We start from the raw sequence: 17,980 nt of genomic DNA, 5'->3' as shown, positions 1-17,980 counted from the left end.
GGGGGGACATGCCACAAGCAGTGGTACTGTGTATTACTTTAAGTGATTGATATAGCACTGAGATTACGTAACCAGAGTATTTCCAAAATAACCCCCCCCCCCCCACTGCTTTCAGTGCAAGATTCACAGCAGACAGCTACATTGTAACAGGCTGTATATAAAGGAACCTGGCTAAATTACAGAGCCCAGGGATATCCTGAAAACCAGACCTGTTGGGAGACTCTTGACGACTGAAGGTGCCCACCCCATGTCTATACACAACCGTTTGTGTAGTATGCATTTTTACCCGTGTGTGAGCATACGTGTGTGTACGTGTACGTGTACGTATATATACACACACAGACACACACACACACACACACACACACACACACGTATCAATGTCGATTTGGCGACATTTGACTATTTATTAAGCGCTGCTTTTCGATAATTCACCTTCATCTGAATGGGCCAGAAATCCACGTTTCCCAACTTTGTTTTTTTTACAGTGCCACGAACCCCTAATTAATAAATCTGATCGCGGACACACGCTTAACAAGGCCCCAAACTGCCCCTCAGAGTGCAGGCAGCATGGGGGGGGGGGGGGGGGGGGGGGAAAGAGTATAGCAGTCATTCACTGTGGGAACTTCCAAAGTCACGCCCCACAATGCCTTGCTGCAGTGAATGCAAAAACATTGTGGGGAGCAACTTTGGACACTTCCTGCTGTGACAGCTATAACCCCCCTCCCCCACGCTAAGGTGCAGGGCCTTACTAAATGCAGACCCCACACGGGCTCACGACCCCCCTATAGTGCATGGAATCCACCAGTACAGATTTGTTTTCGGCGAGCCCATTGGGAATCACTGACCCATTCACTTCCCTGCAGTTTGAGATGCCCGACGTCCCGCCCAGCTGGCACAGAATACAAGCTAGTGACTGAGGCTTATAACGTGCGTTATCTGCTGGGACACTGCCCGCCTCTGCAAAGGCACCGAGGGCTAAACGTCCAACGCAGAACCCATTCTCAGGTACAGCTTCCTGCCACTTCCATTACAAGACAGATACAGATGTGAGTGAATACGGAAGGTCCTTAAATACGGCTGTCCACGTGAATGTCATATGTCCGCAGCGTTAACTCATTAAGGTCCAAGCTCTTTACCAACCCCAGAGACTATTGAACTGGAAAGTAATTGTGCACTGTACATCACGGTCAGTGATTTAGATGCGGGTAAAAGTTCCATTAGCCGCTTTGTTCCTGGAGAAAAGCAGACTTGATGCAGGAAGTGATGCCTTTTAGTGGGACTAACATTAGTTCTTCATAGGAAATTACAGTGTACACAGCTTTCCAAACCACATAGGTTTCTTCGTCAGGTGCCACCAAGCAATGGGAGGGACAGTGTCAATGTCACCCTGCGAGGGGAGGAACAATGTGCTTCACTGTCACCCTTCAAAGGGGGGGGGGGGGGGGACGGGGAGAGAAGAGACACGTTGCAGGGTGACAGGGACGGTGTCCTTGGTGCTAACATATCTCGGACATAAAACACAGAGTGTAAGCAGAAGATAAAACTTTCAGAGCCACCGTCCCCACAGAACATTATACCGGGTTCCCAGTGCTGGAGAAGCTGCACGTTACCTCTCCCCACCCAGATCCGTTTGTTCCTCTACTTCAGAGACCCTCCCCCCCCCCCCCCCATCTCCCTCCCAGGATCCCCACATCAAGGACTCACTAAATTGCATGTCTCTTTCCTCTTGTAACAAACTCCAGATGTGTGCGGCTGAGAGCTTAAAAAGGGAAGGGAAGGGAGAGAAGGAGAAGGGGGGGAGGGAAAGAGAGAGTGGAGGAGGGGGTGGGGGAAGAGAGGAGGAAGGGGGGGGGAGAGATGGAGGGGGGGAAGAGATGAGGGAGGGGGGGAAGAGAGATGAGGGAGGGGGGGGAAGAGAGATGAGGGAGGGGGGGGGGAAGAGAGATGCGGGAGGGGGGAAGAAAGGGGGCAATTGGGTGTCACAGATGTTAAGGCCTCCTTCCCTCCTAGGTGCTTGCATGTCCTGGATGAGGCCCACAGGCTGATGGGCTCACAGCACTTCTAGCTTACAAAATATTTAACCCTTTCCCTGGCAGAGTGGACGGCAGCGCACTGCAGGAGCCTCCAGCCAAACAGGGGTTAAGGCAGGTTCTGATAAAACTGGCTAAAGACTTAAATGTATTAGGTATTCAATTGCTTATTTGACACGAATACACACACAAATCCGGTTTTAATTCGTCTCCCCCACCCCCGCAGGTTAATCTGTGGGACCATGGGTGGCGCAGAGCCGGAGAGGAGAACCACTGGAATAAAGGCAATTAATATATGGGTATGTTTCCACAAACTCAAAATTAAAGAGCGGGAGAAGGAGCGGCTCAGTGAGTAAAGACACTGACTGGCACAGAGTTTGAGTCAGGGGAACCTGGTCCAATTCCTGGTGTCGGCTCCTTGTGACCTTGGGCACGTCCCTGTGCCTCAGGCCCCAAAAACATAGATTGTAAGCTCCACGGGGCAGGGACCCGCGCCTGCAAAATGTCTCTGTAAAGCGCTACGTAAAACTAGCAGCGCTATACAAGAACATGCTGTTATTTATTACTGCAATAGCAGCTACAGTATGTAATGCCTGTGACATGCAGGTGTCAAGGAGTCATATCAGCTCAGGAGAACAGAGATTTTCTGATAAGACCCTTTGAAGACTGCTTGGAACAAAAAACCAACCTATCCAGCGCTGCCCGGTAGAGCGCCAAAAGGGACAATAAATCATTGCCATACAGACACTACTGCAGACACTGGGCCTTCTTAAATAATTCAAAACCACCAGTAATTTATTTTTTAAACTGGGCCTCCACAGCAGAGAAGGGGTTACTGGCGATGTCCTGGGAAGGACAGAGAACCCCCTGGAATTAGAGAATAAATGCATTGGGATGTGCTCACATTCTGGGTCCCCCAGTTCTATTTTCATAGGTTGAGCTTTCTCCAGGCTGCCAAAATAATGTGTTTTCGTTCTCGTGCGTCCGCCGGGTCTGGAATCAATTTCTCTGATCCCGTTAGCCTCTTTAATGATATGAAGAGGGGCCCCTTTCAGCGGCCCCCGCAAGTGAAGTTAGAGCAATTTTTGTGGTCTGTTGAGGAGGGGTGTGGGGGGGGGGGGTTGTTTTGTCCCATGGAGCAAAATTAAGTTTAGCCTTCTCTTTCCTATCAGCCGATTACACGACAGGTCCAGTGCGGGCAGTGCCCTGCCAAACACAGAGGTACTCAGTCCCATTATTCGATGCAGTATGTTCTTTTTCTCTGGGTGGTATTATACTGCAGCCCCGGACATCATCTCCACGGCCTCACACCTCGTGTTTGTTTAACTCCCCTGTGACATTAAGCTGGAAGATTTCCTGAGCATCTTTATTTTCTGTGTCCGTTTGTGCTTTTAAACGACCCGCGTTTACGATTTGCTTTCACTGAACAAATTGCTTTTTATTTGGCTTGTCACCCTGACCGCTCCCCTCATTAAATGCTTCAGGAGGTTTGCGGGTTTCAAGAAATATTTAGAGGCTATTTTATATGCCCTCTTCACATTATCCAAAACCGGCCCTGATTTCCCTACAACTGGGAAATGTTTGTGCGGTCAGGTATGAACCCCTATGTAGCTCCCGCTATCGGTAATGAGTATAGCCTGCCAGGCCTGTTGCTTTTGTTTTTAATTCAACTCTGTAAATCCACTAAACCGGAATCTTACACTGTAGCAGCGCAGGGGCGGGAAACTCCAGTCCTCAAGTGCCACCAACAGGTCAGGTTTTCAGGATATCCCTGCTACAGCACAGGTGGCTCAATCAGTCTCTGCTTCAGCACAGGTGGCCCAATCAGTGGCTCAGTCTTTGACAGCCACCTGTGCTGAAGCAGGGATATCCTGAAAACCTGACCTGTTGGTGGCCCCTGAGGACTGGAGTTGCCTGTCCCTGTGCTGAGTGTAAGCTCTCAGGATCCACATTACCTCTGTCCTTATTTGTATGCAACTCTGTTTATGTAATTACCAAGTCTCTGTACCCCCCTTGTACCGCGCTGAGGCATATGCTGGCGCTAATATACATTCCGCATTATGAATGATGGCGACCGTGGCTCTTTGCACATCGCGTCCACGCCTCGCACTCCCAAATTGGGATATAACTGCGTCGCTGTGCATCATATTCAAGACAAAGAAACGCGCACACGGAGGCGTACAATGCTTCCCTCCTGTACAATGCTACAGTATATGCTGTTGCTATAACACTTCCCCAGCTGGCATGAGTGCCCGGACACTGAATTAGGAGTGTTTAGGACGGCAGGCACCTGGACACTAACCCCTGTGCTCTGCGATGCGTGGCAGACATCGGGAAGGAATGTTACAGTGACAGGTTCTCTGTCTGACACCAGGCACCAGCCACAGTGAGTGAAGAGGACCAGCCAGCACTCAGACAGTCTGTCCCTCCTCCCACACTGTGCTTTATCACATCCAGATGGTGCAGAGGGGGGTGGGGGGGTGTGATGGTTGGTGTGTGGTGTGTGTACATACACAGAGCTCTGTAAAAAGAGATCCGCTCAAGTATCCACCTTTCCCCTTTGATCCTGGGACAAGGTTTTGGATCCCAGGCTGAGAGCTGGGCCCTCCCTCCTCCCAGGGGGGCACATCGGCTCCTATTGTTTATCCATGGTTTGTAAATCATTTCCGGCAGAGACCCCTTGACCCCTTGGACACTGCCCCTCACGCTGGAGCTTTGGTACATGCAGGCCCCTCGCCCCCTGTGATTCTCTCGAGCACAAGAGCTTACAATCAAAAGAGTGAAACTGCAGCTCTGCAGAACAGCATACATTGCAGGGGAAGACTTCAATCTGTCACTGCCCAGGGCGGCCCCAAACAGCAACCCCCCTCTCCGATATAATGATGGTTTGTGTGCGTGTGCGGGGATACACGCGTGTGCGCATTTAGGAGTTAAATATTCTTACAGAGTTGGAATTCCCACACAAAGGCACAATGACTTCCTAGACCACAGAGCTTGCACTCCATCTCCTGTACATGTGTCTGAAATGCTGATCCACGCTAATGAAGATTTGGGCTACATTTTGGGGGCTGTTGGAAATAAGGGAGCACAGAGGGTCACAGGGTGGAAACGATTTGACTTTCTGCCCTGAATAAATGGGAGGAGACCTACAAAACGGAGTCAGATTTAAAGGTGGCTAGAAGGGAACAGGAAGAGTTACCCGTGACCCCAGTGAGGGCGCCGCAGCTGTGCAAACGCAGGGATAACAGGTCAAGAGATTGAGAATCAGTAATGTCATTCAGTCCGACACACTCGCTCCAAACAATCATTTCCTTTTACCAACCGCTGCAACCTCTCCGGGAAGCGGCTGTGCTGCAGGAATATCAATGTAAAAATAACAGTCGCTGGGATTCATTACAAAAGCATCCGCAGAAAGTGCACAATGGGAACCGTTTCAGGAGCCACACACAAAGCATTGAACATCCATATGCAGCAAGTAGGGTGGAGTCCTGATTTAGGAAAATTCTCGCCCGGGAGGCATTTTTAACCCAAGTCAAATTACAAATAATTTGGGATCAGGGCGATGTCCCAAAGACAGATTCCCGGCCCGGCCCTTACTACAGAGCATAGGACTTCTCAGGAATTACCTATCGCGGCAGGCAGGACACGCAAGATACACAGGACACGCAGCAGGACACGCAAGATACACAGGACACGCAGCAGGACACGCAAGATACACAGGACACGCAGCAGGACACGCAAGATACACAGGACACGCAGCAGGATCCACAGGACACGCAGCAGGATCCACAGGACACGCAGCAGGATCCACAGGACACGCAGCAGGATACACAGGACACGCCGCAGGATACACAGGACACGCAGCGGGATACACAGGACACGCAGCGGGATACACAGGACACGCCGCGGGATACACAGGACACGCCGCGGGATACACTGGACACGCCGCGGGATACACAGGACACGCAGCAGGATACACAGGACACGCAGCAGGATACACAGGACACGCAGCAGGATACACAGGACACGCAGCAGGATACACAGGACACGCAGCAGGATACACAGGACACGCCGCAGGATACGCAGGACACGCAGCGGGATACACAGGACACGCAGCAGGATACACAGGACACGCCGCAGGATACGCAGGACACGCAGCAGGATACACAGGACACGCAGCGGGATACACAGGACACGCAGCGGGATACACAGGACACGCCGCGGGATACACAGGACACGCAGCAGGATACACAGGACACGCAGCAGGATACACAGGACACGCCGCAGGATACACAGGACACGCAGCAGGATACACAGGACACGCAGCAGGATACACAGGACACGCCGCAGGATACGCAGGACACGCAGCGGGATACACAGGACACGCAGCGGGATACACAGGACACGCCGCGGGATACACAGGACACGCAGCGGGATACGCAGGACACGCAGCGGGATACGCAGGACACGCAGCGGGATACACAGGACACGCAGCAGGATACACAGGACACGCAGCAGGATACACAGGACACGCCGCAGGATACGCAGGACACGCAGCGGGATACACAGGACACGCAGCGGGATACACAGGACAAGCCGCGGGATACACAGGACACGCAGCAGGATACACAGGACACGCAGCGGGATACGCAGGACACGCAGCGGGATACACAGGACACGCAGCGGGATACGCAGGACACGCAGCGGGATACGCAGGGCATGCAGCAGGATACACAGGACACGCAGCGGGATACACAGGACACGCAGCGGGATACACAGGACACGCAGCGGGATACACAGGACACGCAGCGGGATACACAGGACACGCAGCGGGATACACAGGACACGCAGCGGGATACACAGGACACGCAGCGGGATACACAGGACACGCCGCGAGATACACAGGACACGCAGCAGGATACACAGGACACGCAGCGGGATACACAGGACACGCAGCAGGATACACAGGACACGCCGCAGGATACGCAGGACATGCAGCAGGATACACAGGACACGCAGCAGGATACACAGGACACGCAGCAGGATACACAGGACACGCAGCAGGATACACAGCAGGATACACAGGACACGCAGCAGGATACACAGGACACGCAGCAGGACACACAGGACACGCAGCAGGACACACAGGACACGCAGCAGGACACACAGGACACGCAGCAGGACACACAGGACACGCAGCAGGACACACAGGACACGCAGCAGGACACACAGGACACGCAGCAGGACACACAGGACACGCAGCAGGACACACAGGACACGCAGCAGGACACACAGGACACGCAGCAGGACACACAGGACACGCAGCAGGACACACAGGACACGCAGCAGGACACACAGGACACGCAGCAGGACACACAGGACACGCAGCAGGACACACAGGACACGCAGCAGGACACACAGGACACGCAGCAGGACACACAGGACACGCAGCAGGACACACAGGACACGCAGCAGGACACACAGGACACGCAGCAGGACACACAGGACACGCAGCAGGACACACAGGACACGCAGCAGGACACACAGGACACGCAGCAGGATACACAGGACACGCAGCAGGATACACAGGACACGCAGCAGGATACACAGGACACGCAGCAGGATACACAGGACACTTGTGGCTCCCGGGATCCAATAGGAAGCGGCCACCTCATCAGAGAGGACATTGCGGCTTCCTATTGGACGCCCATTTAAATGTCCATGAGGGGATACCGGGAACTGAAACACTAGGCAGCTCTGGCAGACGCCGTATAAAATCAATAGAGATTACAGATAGGATTAATGATTAAAAGAGGTTGTAACTGCAGAGGTTCCCAGGAGACAATCCAGCTGCATAACTGCAAAAAAATCCCAATGGCGGCCATATTAAAGAGCCCCGATCAAAATCCTCTCACAAGATTGTAAAGAGAAAAGGTTATAAAAAAAAAAGTTGGACAGCTTGGTAGGGGCATTAACCCTGTCACTGCCAGGGGGGTCTTCAACCCAATACTTCGGGGCACTTGTGAATAGTTAAAACCCCACAGACAGGACAATAGAGGGGCGGAGAGAATCCCATGAGACGCTGACATTGTCCCGCAGGGCCAGATAAGTATTTGGTGTTTACCTGGGGACAAGAAGCAGAGGGAGCGGCCACCTGAGCAAACGTCTCACTACCGCCGATTAACGCAGCGCGGACAGTAACGGTGATGTCCCACACTACAGTATGCTTACAGGTGTGTGTGCGTCACACAGACAGACAGACAGACTGCCGCAGCACGCGCACACAAACTCCCGCGGTGCACTACACAAAGACGGCTTACACTCCCGCGGCTCACGGACACAAAGACACACAAAACCGAACACGCATGAACACGCATGAACACGCATGAACACGCATGAACACGCACACAGGAATAACACCTGCAAATACAAATGCGCCAACACAACCAAGCTGAGTGGTAAGAAGTATTGAAGGGAAATAAAAAGGTGACATTATACAATGGAGGAGGATGACTTAGGTTTATTCCCTGGGGCAGATTATAACATCCCAGAGTTATTCTAATGGGCAACTAGGTCAAAAAGAAACCTCTCGCCTCATCTCATCCCCTGAGAAAGTCTCCGTCTCTGCTCGGATAATGAGAGGGGAAAGCGCTCGTATTCTCTGTGGGAGTCTGGATACATATAACCTGCTCCCACCGAGAAAGGAATTCAAGAATTTGGCATCTCCCGTTAACTCCTCTGCTGCCAAACAGGCGGTGACATACTGTGCGGGTGGATTAAAGTGAGCACTGTATTGGGTTTCTTTGATCTTCCAGTTACGTGAGAATATAAGCCGTGCACGTCCCTGCCTATTAGAAACGCGGGCCGCTGCTTGTTACGGCCCAAAATCTAAATTAAAGCAGCACAATGGAAAGGGGGGGAGGGAGAGGGGAGAGGGGGTGAGTGAGAGGGGAGAGAGAGAGGGGAGGAGGAGGGGGGGGAGGAGAGCCGTGCATCTAAACAGATCCCCGAGTATTGCATTAGTTACAGACGTTTACGAGACCTCAGTAGTGAGGTTTACACAGCATAATACAACGCATTATAGATTTATATTATACGTCAAATAAAAATAGCCCGTTAGCACATTCACGCGTCTCAGACAGGTCTGCAGCGCTGCCCTTCCCCATTATCTCCATACATACAGTGCTTGCACTGCAGCTGGGGATTCTGGGTAATGACATGCAAATGAGCAGTGTTACCTTTTGCTTCTTATCCATTTTAACATGGACCCCTTATAAGCTTCTGCCTGCCGCATTACACAGCCTTTCAGCACAGCCTGGGTTCAAGACTTATATTATGCAACACACCCAGTGCTCATTTGCATATCACTACCCACAATCCCTCTCTGCACAGTTTAAGCACAGCTGCTTAACACTACCTGTGACAATAGGGCGACAAGCCAATTTGGGGACCTGTGTAGGACGTGAAGGTGACTTGTAAGAGATTGACGCTGTCACAAACTAACAGCTCACACCACAAAGACCAGCAGTTTGTCCTTTGGTTACCTCGGACTTAAAATGTATAATTTCACAATGTGTTGCAGGTGCAACCTCTGGCACAGACGGGGTTAAAACATCACACTGCTGCAGAGTCACCACACACACACACACCCACACACACAGACAGACACCTTGTGGCTTTGTGCTTCTGCCGGTGCATTTATTTATACCTTAAATGTACCTGAAACCCCCCAAACATCGTCCTCCTTACCCCCTTGTAACTACCAGTCACATTCACATCAGTGAAACTGTTCAGAGGAAACCAGATTCCCCGCAGCCCGAGAGAATTATTCACACGTTTCCTTGTCCCAAATACCCGAGCGAAGAGAACGCCAAGTCCCCCTCTCCGTGTGGTATGTGCTCCTCATTAGCACTTAATTACAGCAATAAAGAGCCTGACCCACATATCGGAGGCGCGTGTACAGTGCCCTGTATCAGGCCGCCCCGAAAACAGCACAGCAGCAAAAGCCAGGAATTCGGAGGGAGGGGGTCAGTGATGGCAGAGGGAGGGGGGGGGACAGTGATGGCAGAGGGTGAGGGGGGTCAGTGATGGCAGAGGGAGGGGGGGTCAGTGATGGCAGAGGGAGGGGGGGGTTCAGTGATGGCAGAGGGAGGGGGGGGTCAGTGATGGCAGAGGGAGGGGGGGGTCAGTGATGGCAGAGGGAGGGGGGGGTCAGTGATGGCAGAGGGAGGGGGGGGTCAGTGATGGCAGAGGGAGGGGGGGGTCAGTGATGGCAGGGGGAGGGGGGGGTCAGTGATGGCAGAGGGAGGGGGGGGTCAGTGATGGCAGAGGGAGGGGGGGGTCAGTGATGGCAGAGGGAGGGGGGTCAGTGATGGCAGAGGGAGGGGGGTCAGTGATGGCAGAGGGAGGGGGGTCAGTGATGGCAGAGGGAGGGGGGGGACAGTGATGGCAGAGGGTGAGGGGGGTCAGTGATGGCAGAGGGAGGGGGGGACAGTAATGGCAGAGGGAGGGGGGGGACAGTGATGGCAGAGGGAGGGGGGGTCAGTGATGGCAGAGGGAGGGGGGGTCAGTGATGGCAGAGGGAGGGGGGGGTCAGTGATGGCAGAGGGTGAGGGGGGTCAGTGATGGCAGAGGGTGAGGGGGGTCAGTGATGGCAGAGGGTGAGGGGGGTCAGTGATGGCAGAGGGTGAGGGGGGTCAGTGATGGCAGAGGGTGAGGGGGGTCAGTGATGGCAGAGGGTGAGGGGGGTCAGTGATGGCAGAGGGTGAGGGGGGTCAGTGATGGCAGAGGGAGGGGGGTCAGTGATGGCAGAGGGAGGGGGGTCAGTGATGGCAGAGGGAGGGGGGTCAGTGATGGCAGAGGGAGGGGGGTCAGTGATGGCAGAGGGAGGGGGGTCAGTGATGGCAGAGGGAGGGGGGTCAGTGATGGCAGAGGGAGGGGGGTCAGTGATGGCAGAGGGAGGGGGGTCAGTGATGGCAGAGGGAGGGGGGTCAGTGATGGCAGAGGGAGGGGGTCAGTGATGGCAGAGGGAGGGGGGTCAGTGATGGCAGAGGGAGGGGGGTCAGTGATGGCAGAGGGAGGGGGGTCAGTGATGGCAGAGGGAGGGGGGTCAGTGATGGCAGAGGGAGGGGGGTCAGTGATGGCAGAGGGAGGGGGGTCATTGATGGCAGAGGGAGGGGGGTCATTGATGGCAGAGGGAGGGGGGTCAGGGGTGGCAGAGGGAGGGGGTCAGGGGTGGCAGAGGGAGGGGGGTCGGGGGTGGCAGAGGGAGGGGGGTCAGGGTTGGCAGAGGGAGGGGGGTCAGGGTTGGCAGAGGGAGGGGGGTCAGGGTTGGCAGAGGGAGGGGGGTCAGGGTTGGCAGAGGGAGGGGGGTCAGGGTTGGCAGAGGGAGGGGGGTCAGGGTTGGCAGAGGGAGGGGGGTCAGGGGTGGGAGAGGGAGGGGGGTCAGGGGTGGCAGAGGGAGGGGGGTCAGGGGTGGCAGAGGGAGGGGGGTCAGGGGTGGCAGAGGGAGGGGGGTCAGGGGTGGCAGAGGGAGGGGGGTCAGGGGTGGCAGAGGGAGGGGGGTCAGGGGTGGCAGAGGGAGGGGGGTCAGGGGTGGCAGAGGGAGGGGGGTCAGGGGTGGCAGAGGGAGGGGGGTTAGGGGTGGCAGAGGGAGGGGGGTTAGGGGTGGCAGAGGGAGGGGGGTTAGGGGTGGCAGAGGGAGGGGGGTCAGTGGTGGCAGAGGGAGGGGTCAGTGGTGGCAGAGGGAGGGGTCAGTGATCGCAGAGGGAGGGGTCAGTGATCGCAGAGGGAGGGGTCAGTGATCGCAGAGGGAGGGGTCAGTGATCGCAGAGGGAGGGGTCAGTGATCGCAGTGGGAGGGGTCAGTGCTCGCAGTGGGAGGGGTCAGTGATCGCAGTGGGAGGGGTCAGTGATCGCAGGCATTGTTACAAAGTGCTCCCAGGTTTGGCATTTCCCAGCAGACAGTGAAAGTTTCCGTCCCGCGCAGGAGTCCGACTCGTTCAGATCAAAGTAAAAAAAAGAATCAAAGCAGCAACAGGTTCAAACAGCGGCAATATGCGCGCGTCATTTCATAACAGGCTGACGGCGCTGTCAGTGTACAGGGTGTGACACGCTCACTCACTTACTGACCAGAGTCAGACATTTAAAGTCTTTCCATGCAGACAGTGCGCAACGCGTCGGGGAAATCCCTTCTTCCGGTCCAAACACACACAGGTCACACGAGTGAAGGAGAGTATTATATACTGCGGCTCCCTCTGAGTACTCGCCCACACGCTTAATCACATCATGTCACTCTCACCTTGTAGTAACATTGTTCAACTCATTCTATATGTGGGGGGTAACGTCTCATCATCCCAATACAGTAACACCCAGAGGCACTTACTGATCATCTTTAAAATCAGAGTAACATTTTTCATTACCCTCATTTTAAAGATGATCAATAAGTCCCTCTGGGTGTTACTGTATTGGGATGATGAGACGTTACCCCCCACATATAGAATGAGTTGAACAATGTTACAACAAGGTGAGAGTGACGTCATAATCGCGTGGGCGAGTACTCAGAGAGAGCCGCAGTATATAATACTCTCCTTCACTTGACTCGTTTTCACCGGAAGAAGGGATTTCCCCGACGCTGTCTGCATTAAAGAGACTTGCAATGTCTGACCGGTCAGTACGTTTATGAGCGTTACACGATACGATTCTTTATTGAAGTTTACGCAACAATTTCTGCTGGGATTCCCGCCTTTCCTGTTAGACCAGCAAAAGTGGAGTGTGCCCGCCATCTTTGGATCCTTTGAGGGATGATGACCGCACGGGATGTGGACATGGCGCAGATCACGCTGTGCGCGCGCGGAGCATCTACCGCGAGTCTTACTCACTCCTCATTCTCCCAATCAGATCGTCATTAGCACCCGTCTCAGGGCTGCTCGGCACCCCCGTGTGGCCTCTGTGAGGAACTGCAGTTTTAGTCCAAGCTTAACCCTTGCACTGCCAGAGGGAAATGCAATGGGTTGCGGTCAGCTCTGGCAGTGAAAGGGTGAATCGGACAGACATCACAGCCACAGCCGCTCAGTTTCTGCATTTCATTCATAGAACGCTCTCCTGGAGAGCCCGCGAGATACGCGCAAATCGATACACGAGCCGCGCAGGTCGCAGCCAGTGTTAAAAGTGCCTCACACACACTGACCCTGGGACAAACCGCGCCGACGACGGGGCAGCCAGAATAACCGGGGGTAAAACATTACTCACCGAGCGTAGTGCCGTCTTCTCCCATAATGCACTTCATGGAAGCGATGACCTGCTGGGCCACTGGCGGTGACATGGAGGTGGCGTAGGCGTTGCTGTGGGAGTGCGTCCGTAGGTAATCGATGAGGACCTGACAGCCGCACACAGAGTGACAGAGAATGGAGTTATGAGAGGGGCAATAAGCAGTTCCACCCCCCCCCCCCCTGAATAATACACACGGACAGAGCCACCTGCTCAACCACCGACTGCGGACGCAATGAACCAATCACTTAACCCCTTCACACCCGCCCTCCCAGAAAATCTGCTTAATATGTTCGTATATTGGGCATTGAAAATGTCACTGTGAACAGTACGGCAGAACATAGAAGGACTGGCCCGCACACAACCGTACAATCAATTACAACAATAACAGGCGTAGTGGGTCCATGGAACAGCCTTCCAGCAGGGGTGGTGAAGGTGACTCTGGGGGCCGACGCCGGGGCACCGGACCAGGAAGTGAATGCGGACAGGTCAGAGGTTTATCTAATTAGCATAGCGAGCCGCTTTATTATAATGCCTTTATGTGCGTTACTGTCCCAGTACGCAGAAAACATACAGATATACACGTAGTGAGTGGCTGGTGACACATTGGGCCGTGCTTCGTAGGCAGGCGCAGGAAGAGACGGCAGCGCTAACCTGGCTGGGAGAGATGGCTGTGAGTCTCTGGCTCCCTCTGCTGTTCTAACAATGTAAATGTTTTGGATCCACCTCCTAATACAGGGGTGGGCAAGCTGGGGGGCGCAAGATTTTCCCGGGGGGGCGCTGAGGTTGCAGAGGCCCCGCGGTGTTTCCCAAGGCATTTAATTTACCTTACCTTGTCGCCATGGCAACATGGCGTCAAACGAAGCTGCGGGGTTGCGTCATTCGACACCGAAGGCAAGGTAAGGAGGGGGGCGCGAGCAGGGGGGGGAGAGCAGGCAGGGGGCGCAGACTTAAGTAAGCGCACCAGGTGAAGGGGAGAGGGGGAGGGCCCATAATAGGGGGGGGGGCACAGACCTTGCTGCCTCCGATGTAGCCCCCGGCGCTGCCGAAGCTCTTGGTGAAGGTCCCCATCATTATGTCCACGTCTCTGGAGTCCAGACCAAAGTAGTCAACCACCCCTCGCCCAGAGGGGCCCAGAGCCCCGATGCTGTGCGCCTCGTCCAGATAGAGATACGCCTTGTACTGCTTCTTCAGGGCAATCACCTCCGGCAGGCGGACAATGGAACCCTCCATACTGCAGGGGAGAGGCATAGGGTGAGCAGTGCCGGTCTCACACACCCGGCAGTGCCTGCCAGACCCACACACACCCGGCAGTGCCTGCCAGACACACACACACCCAGCAGTGCCTGCCAGACACACACACACCCAGCAGTGCCTGCCAGACACACACACACCCAGCAATGCCTGCCAGACACACACACACCCAGCAGTGCCTGCCAGACACACACACACCCGGCAGTGCCTGCCAGACACACACCCAGCAGTGCCTGCCAGACACACACACACCCAGCAGTGCCTGCCAGACACACACACACCCGGCAGTGCCTGCCAGACACACACACACCCAGCAGTGCCTGCCAGACACACACACACCCAGCAGTGCCTGCCAGACACACACACACCCAGCAGTGCCTGCCAGACACACACACACCCAGCAGTGCCTGCCAGACACACACACACCCAGCAGTGCCTGCCAGACACACACACACACCCAGCAGTGCCTGCCAGACACACACACACCCAGCAGTGCCTGCCAGACACACACACACCCAGCAGTGCCTGCCAGACACACACACACCCAGCAGTGCCTGCCAGACACACACACACCCAGCAGTGCCTGCCAGACACACACACACCCAGCAGTGCCTGCCAGACACACACTCAGCAGTGCCTGCCAGACACACACCCAGCAGTGCCTGCCAGACACACACACACCCAGCAGTGCCTGCCAGACACACACACACACACCCAGCAGTGCCTGCCAGACACACACACACCCAGCAGTGCCTGCCAGACACACACACACCCAGCAGTGCCTGCCAGACACACACACACCCAGCAGTGCCTGCCAGACACACACACACCCAGCAGTGCCTGCCAGACACACACACACACACACCCAGCAGTGCCTGCCAGACACACACACACCCAGCAGTGCCTGCCAGACACACACACACCCAGCAGTGCCTGCCAGACACACACACACCCAGCAGTGCCTGCCAGACACACACACACCCAGCAGTGCCTGCCAGACACACACACACCCAGCAGTGCCTGCCAGACACACACTCAGCAGTGCCTGCCAGACACACACCCAGCAGTGCCTGCCAGACACACACACACCCAGCAGTGCCTGCCAGACACACACACACACACCCAGCAGTGCCTGCCAGACACACACACACCCAGCAGTGCCTGCCAGACACACACACACCCAGCAGTGCCTGCCAGACACACACACACACCCAGCAGTGCCTGCCAGACACACACACACACACACGCAGCAGTGCCTGCCAGACACACACACACGCAGCAGTGCCTGCCAGACACACACACTCAGCAGTGCCTGCCAGACACACACACTCAGCAGTGCCTGCCAGACACACACTCAGCAGTGCCTGCCAGACACACACACACACACCCAGCAGTGCCTGCCAGACACACACACACCCAGCAGTGCCTGCCAGACACACACACACCCAGCAGTGCCTGCCAGACACACACACACCCAGCAGTGCCTGCCAGACACACACACACACCCAGCAGTGCCTGCCAGACACACACACACCCAGCAGTGCCTGCCAGACACACACACACCCAGCAGTGCCTGCCAGACACACACACACCCAGCAGTGCCTGCCAGACACACACACACACCCAGCAGTGCCTGCCAGACACACACACACACCCAGCAGTGCCTGCCAGACACACACACACACGCAGCAGTGCCTGCCAGACACACACACGCAGCAGTGCCTGCCAGACACACACACTCAGCAGTGCCTGCCAGACACACACACTCAGCAGTGCCTGCCAGACACACACTCAGCAGTGCCTGCCAGACACACACACACCCAGCAGTGCCTGCCAGACACACACACACCCGGCAGTGCCTGCCAGACACACACACACCCAGCAGTGCCTGCCAGACACACACACACCCAGCAGTGCCTGCCAGACACACACACACCCAGCAGTGCCTGCCAGACACACACACACCCAGCAGTGCCTGCCAGACACACACACACCCAGCAGTGCCTGCCAGACACACACACACACCCAGCAGTGCCTGCCAGACACACACACACCCAGCAGTGCCTGCCAGACACACACACACCCAGCAGTGCCTGCCAGACACACACACACCCAGCAGTGCCTGCCAGACACACACACACCCAGCAGTGCCTGCCAGACACACACTCAGCAGTGCCTGCCAGACACACACCCAGCAGTGCCTGCCAGACACACACACACACCCAGCAGTGCCTGCCAGACACACACACACACACACCCAGCAGTGCCTGCCAGACACACACACACCCAGCAGTGCCTGCCAGACACACACACACACACACACAGCAGTGCCTGCCAGACACACACACACCCAGCAGTGCCTGCCAGACACACACACACCCAGCAGTGCCTGCCAGACACACACACACCCAGCAGTGCCTGCCAGACACACACACACCCAGCAGTGCCTGCCAGACACACACTCAGCAGTGCCTGCCAGACACACACCCAGCAGTGCCTGCCAGACACACACACACCCAGCAGTGCCTGCCAGACACACACACACACACCCAGCAGTGCCTGCCAGACACACACACACCCAGCAGTGCCTGCCAGACACACACACACCCAGCAGTGCCTGCCAGACACACACACACCCAGCAGTGCCTGCCAGACACACACACACCCAGCAGTGCCTGCCAGACACACACACACCCAGCAGTGCCTGCCAGACACACACACCCAGCAGTGCCTGCCAGACACACACACACACGCAGCAGTGCCTGCCAGACACACACACACGCAGCAGTGCCTGCCAGACACACACTCAGCAGTGCCTGCCAGACACACACCCAGCAGTGCCTGCCAGACACACACACACACACCCAGCAGTGCCTGCCAGACACACACACACCCAGCAGTGCCTGCCAGACACACACACACCCAGCAGTGCCTGCCAGACACACACACACCCAGCAGTGCCTGCCAGACACACACACACACCCAGCAGTGCCTGCCAGACACACACACACACCCAGCAGTGCCTGCCAGACACACACACACACGCAGCAGTGCCTGCCAGACACACACACACGCAGCAGTGCCTGCCAGACACACACACTCAGCAGTGCCTGCCAGACACACACACTCAGCAGTGCCTGCCAGACACACACTCAGCAGTGCCTGCCAGACACACACACCTCGTTACCTGTAAATCCCTTCCACCAGGATGAGGATTTTCTTCCAGGGCCGGTGTGTGCGCGGCTGTCCCTGCACGATGGCGTCTCGGAGCAGCTTCTCCAGGCTCTGCATGTCTGCACACAGGGATAATATTACTAGCCTCAGCCTCAGTGTCACTGTGTATTGTAAGAGAGATTTGCAGCGTACACCCTGCCCCGTATGTGTCCAAGTTACTTTAACACTCAGGAAGAAAAAGAGCCCCCGTCT

The 17,980-nt window shown here is 55.7% G+C and overlaps 1 protein-coding gene across 1 annotated transcript in view; it reads right to left on the bottom strand.

The window, feature by feature from the left end:
* Positions 1-17,980, bottom strand: part of SPTLC2 (serine palmitoyltransferase long chain base subunit 2) — a 50,414-nt gene that overhangs the window by 11,980 nt on the left and 20,454 nt on the right. The window contains exons 7-9 of the mRNA XM_075614652.1: positions 17,742-17,847; positions 14,315-14,534; positions 13,283-13,409 (exon numbers count right to left, since the gene is read on the bottom strand). Of these exons, the coding sequence (XP_075470767.1) occupies positions 13,283-13,409; positions 14,315-14,534; positions 17,742-17,847 (453 nt within the window). The remainder of the gene's footprint in view (positions 1-13,282; positions 13,410-14,314; positions 14,535-17,741; positions 17,848-17,980) is intronic.

The sequence above is a fragment of the Ascaphus truei genome, chromosome 9 (genome assembly GCF_040206685.1).
Source record: "Ascaphus truei isolate aAscTru1 chromosome 9, aAscTru1.hap1, whole genome shotgun sequence".
NCBI lineage: Eukaryota > Metazoa > Chordata > Amphibia > Anura > Ascaphidae > Ascaphus > Ascaphus truei.
The sequence above is the reverse complement of the archived record's forward strand: the minus strand, read 5'-3'. Positions and strand labels throughout refer to the sequence as shown.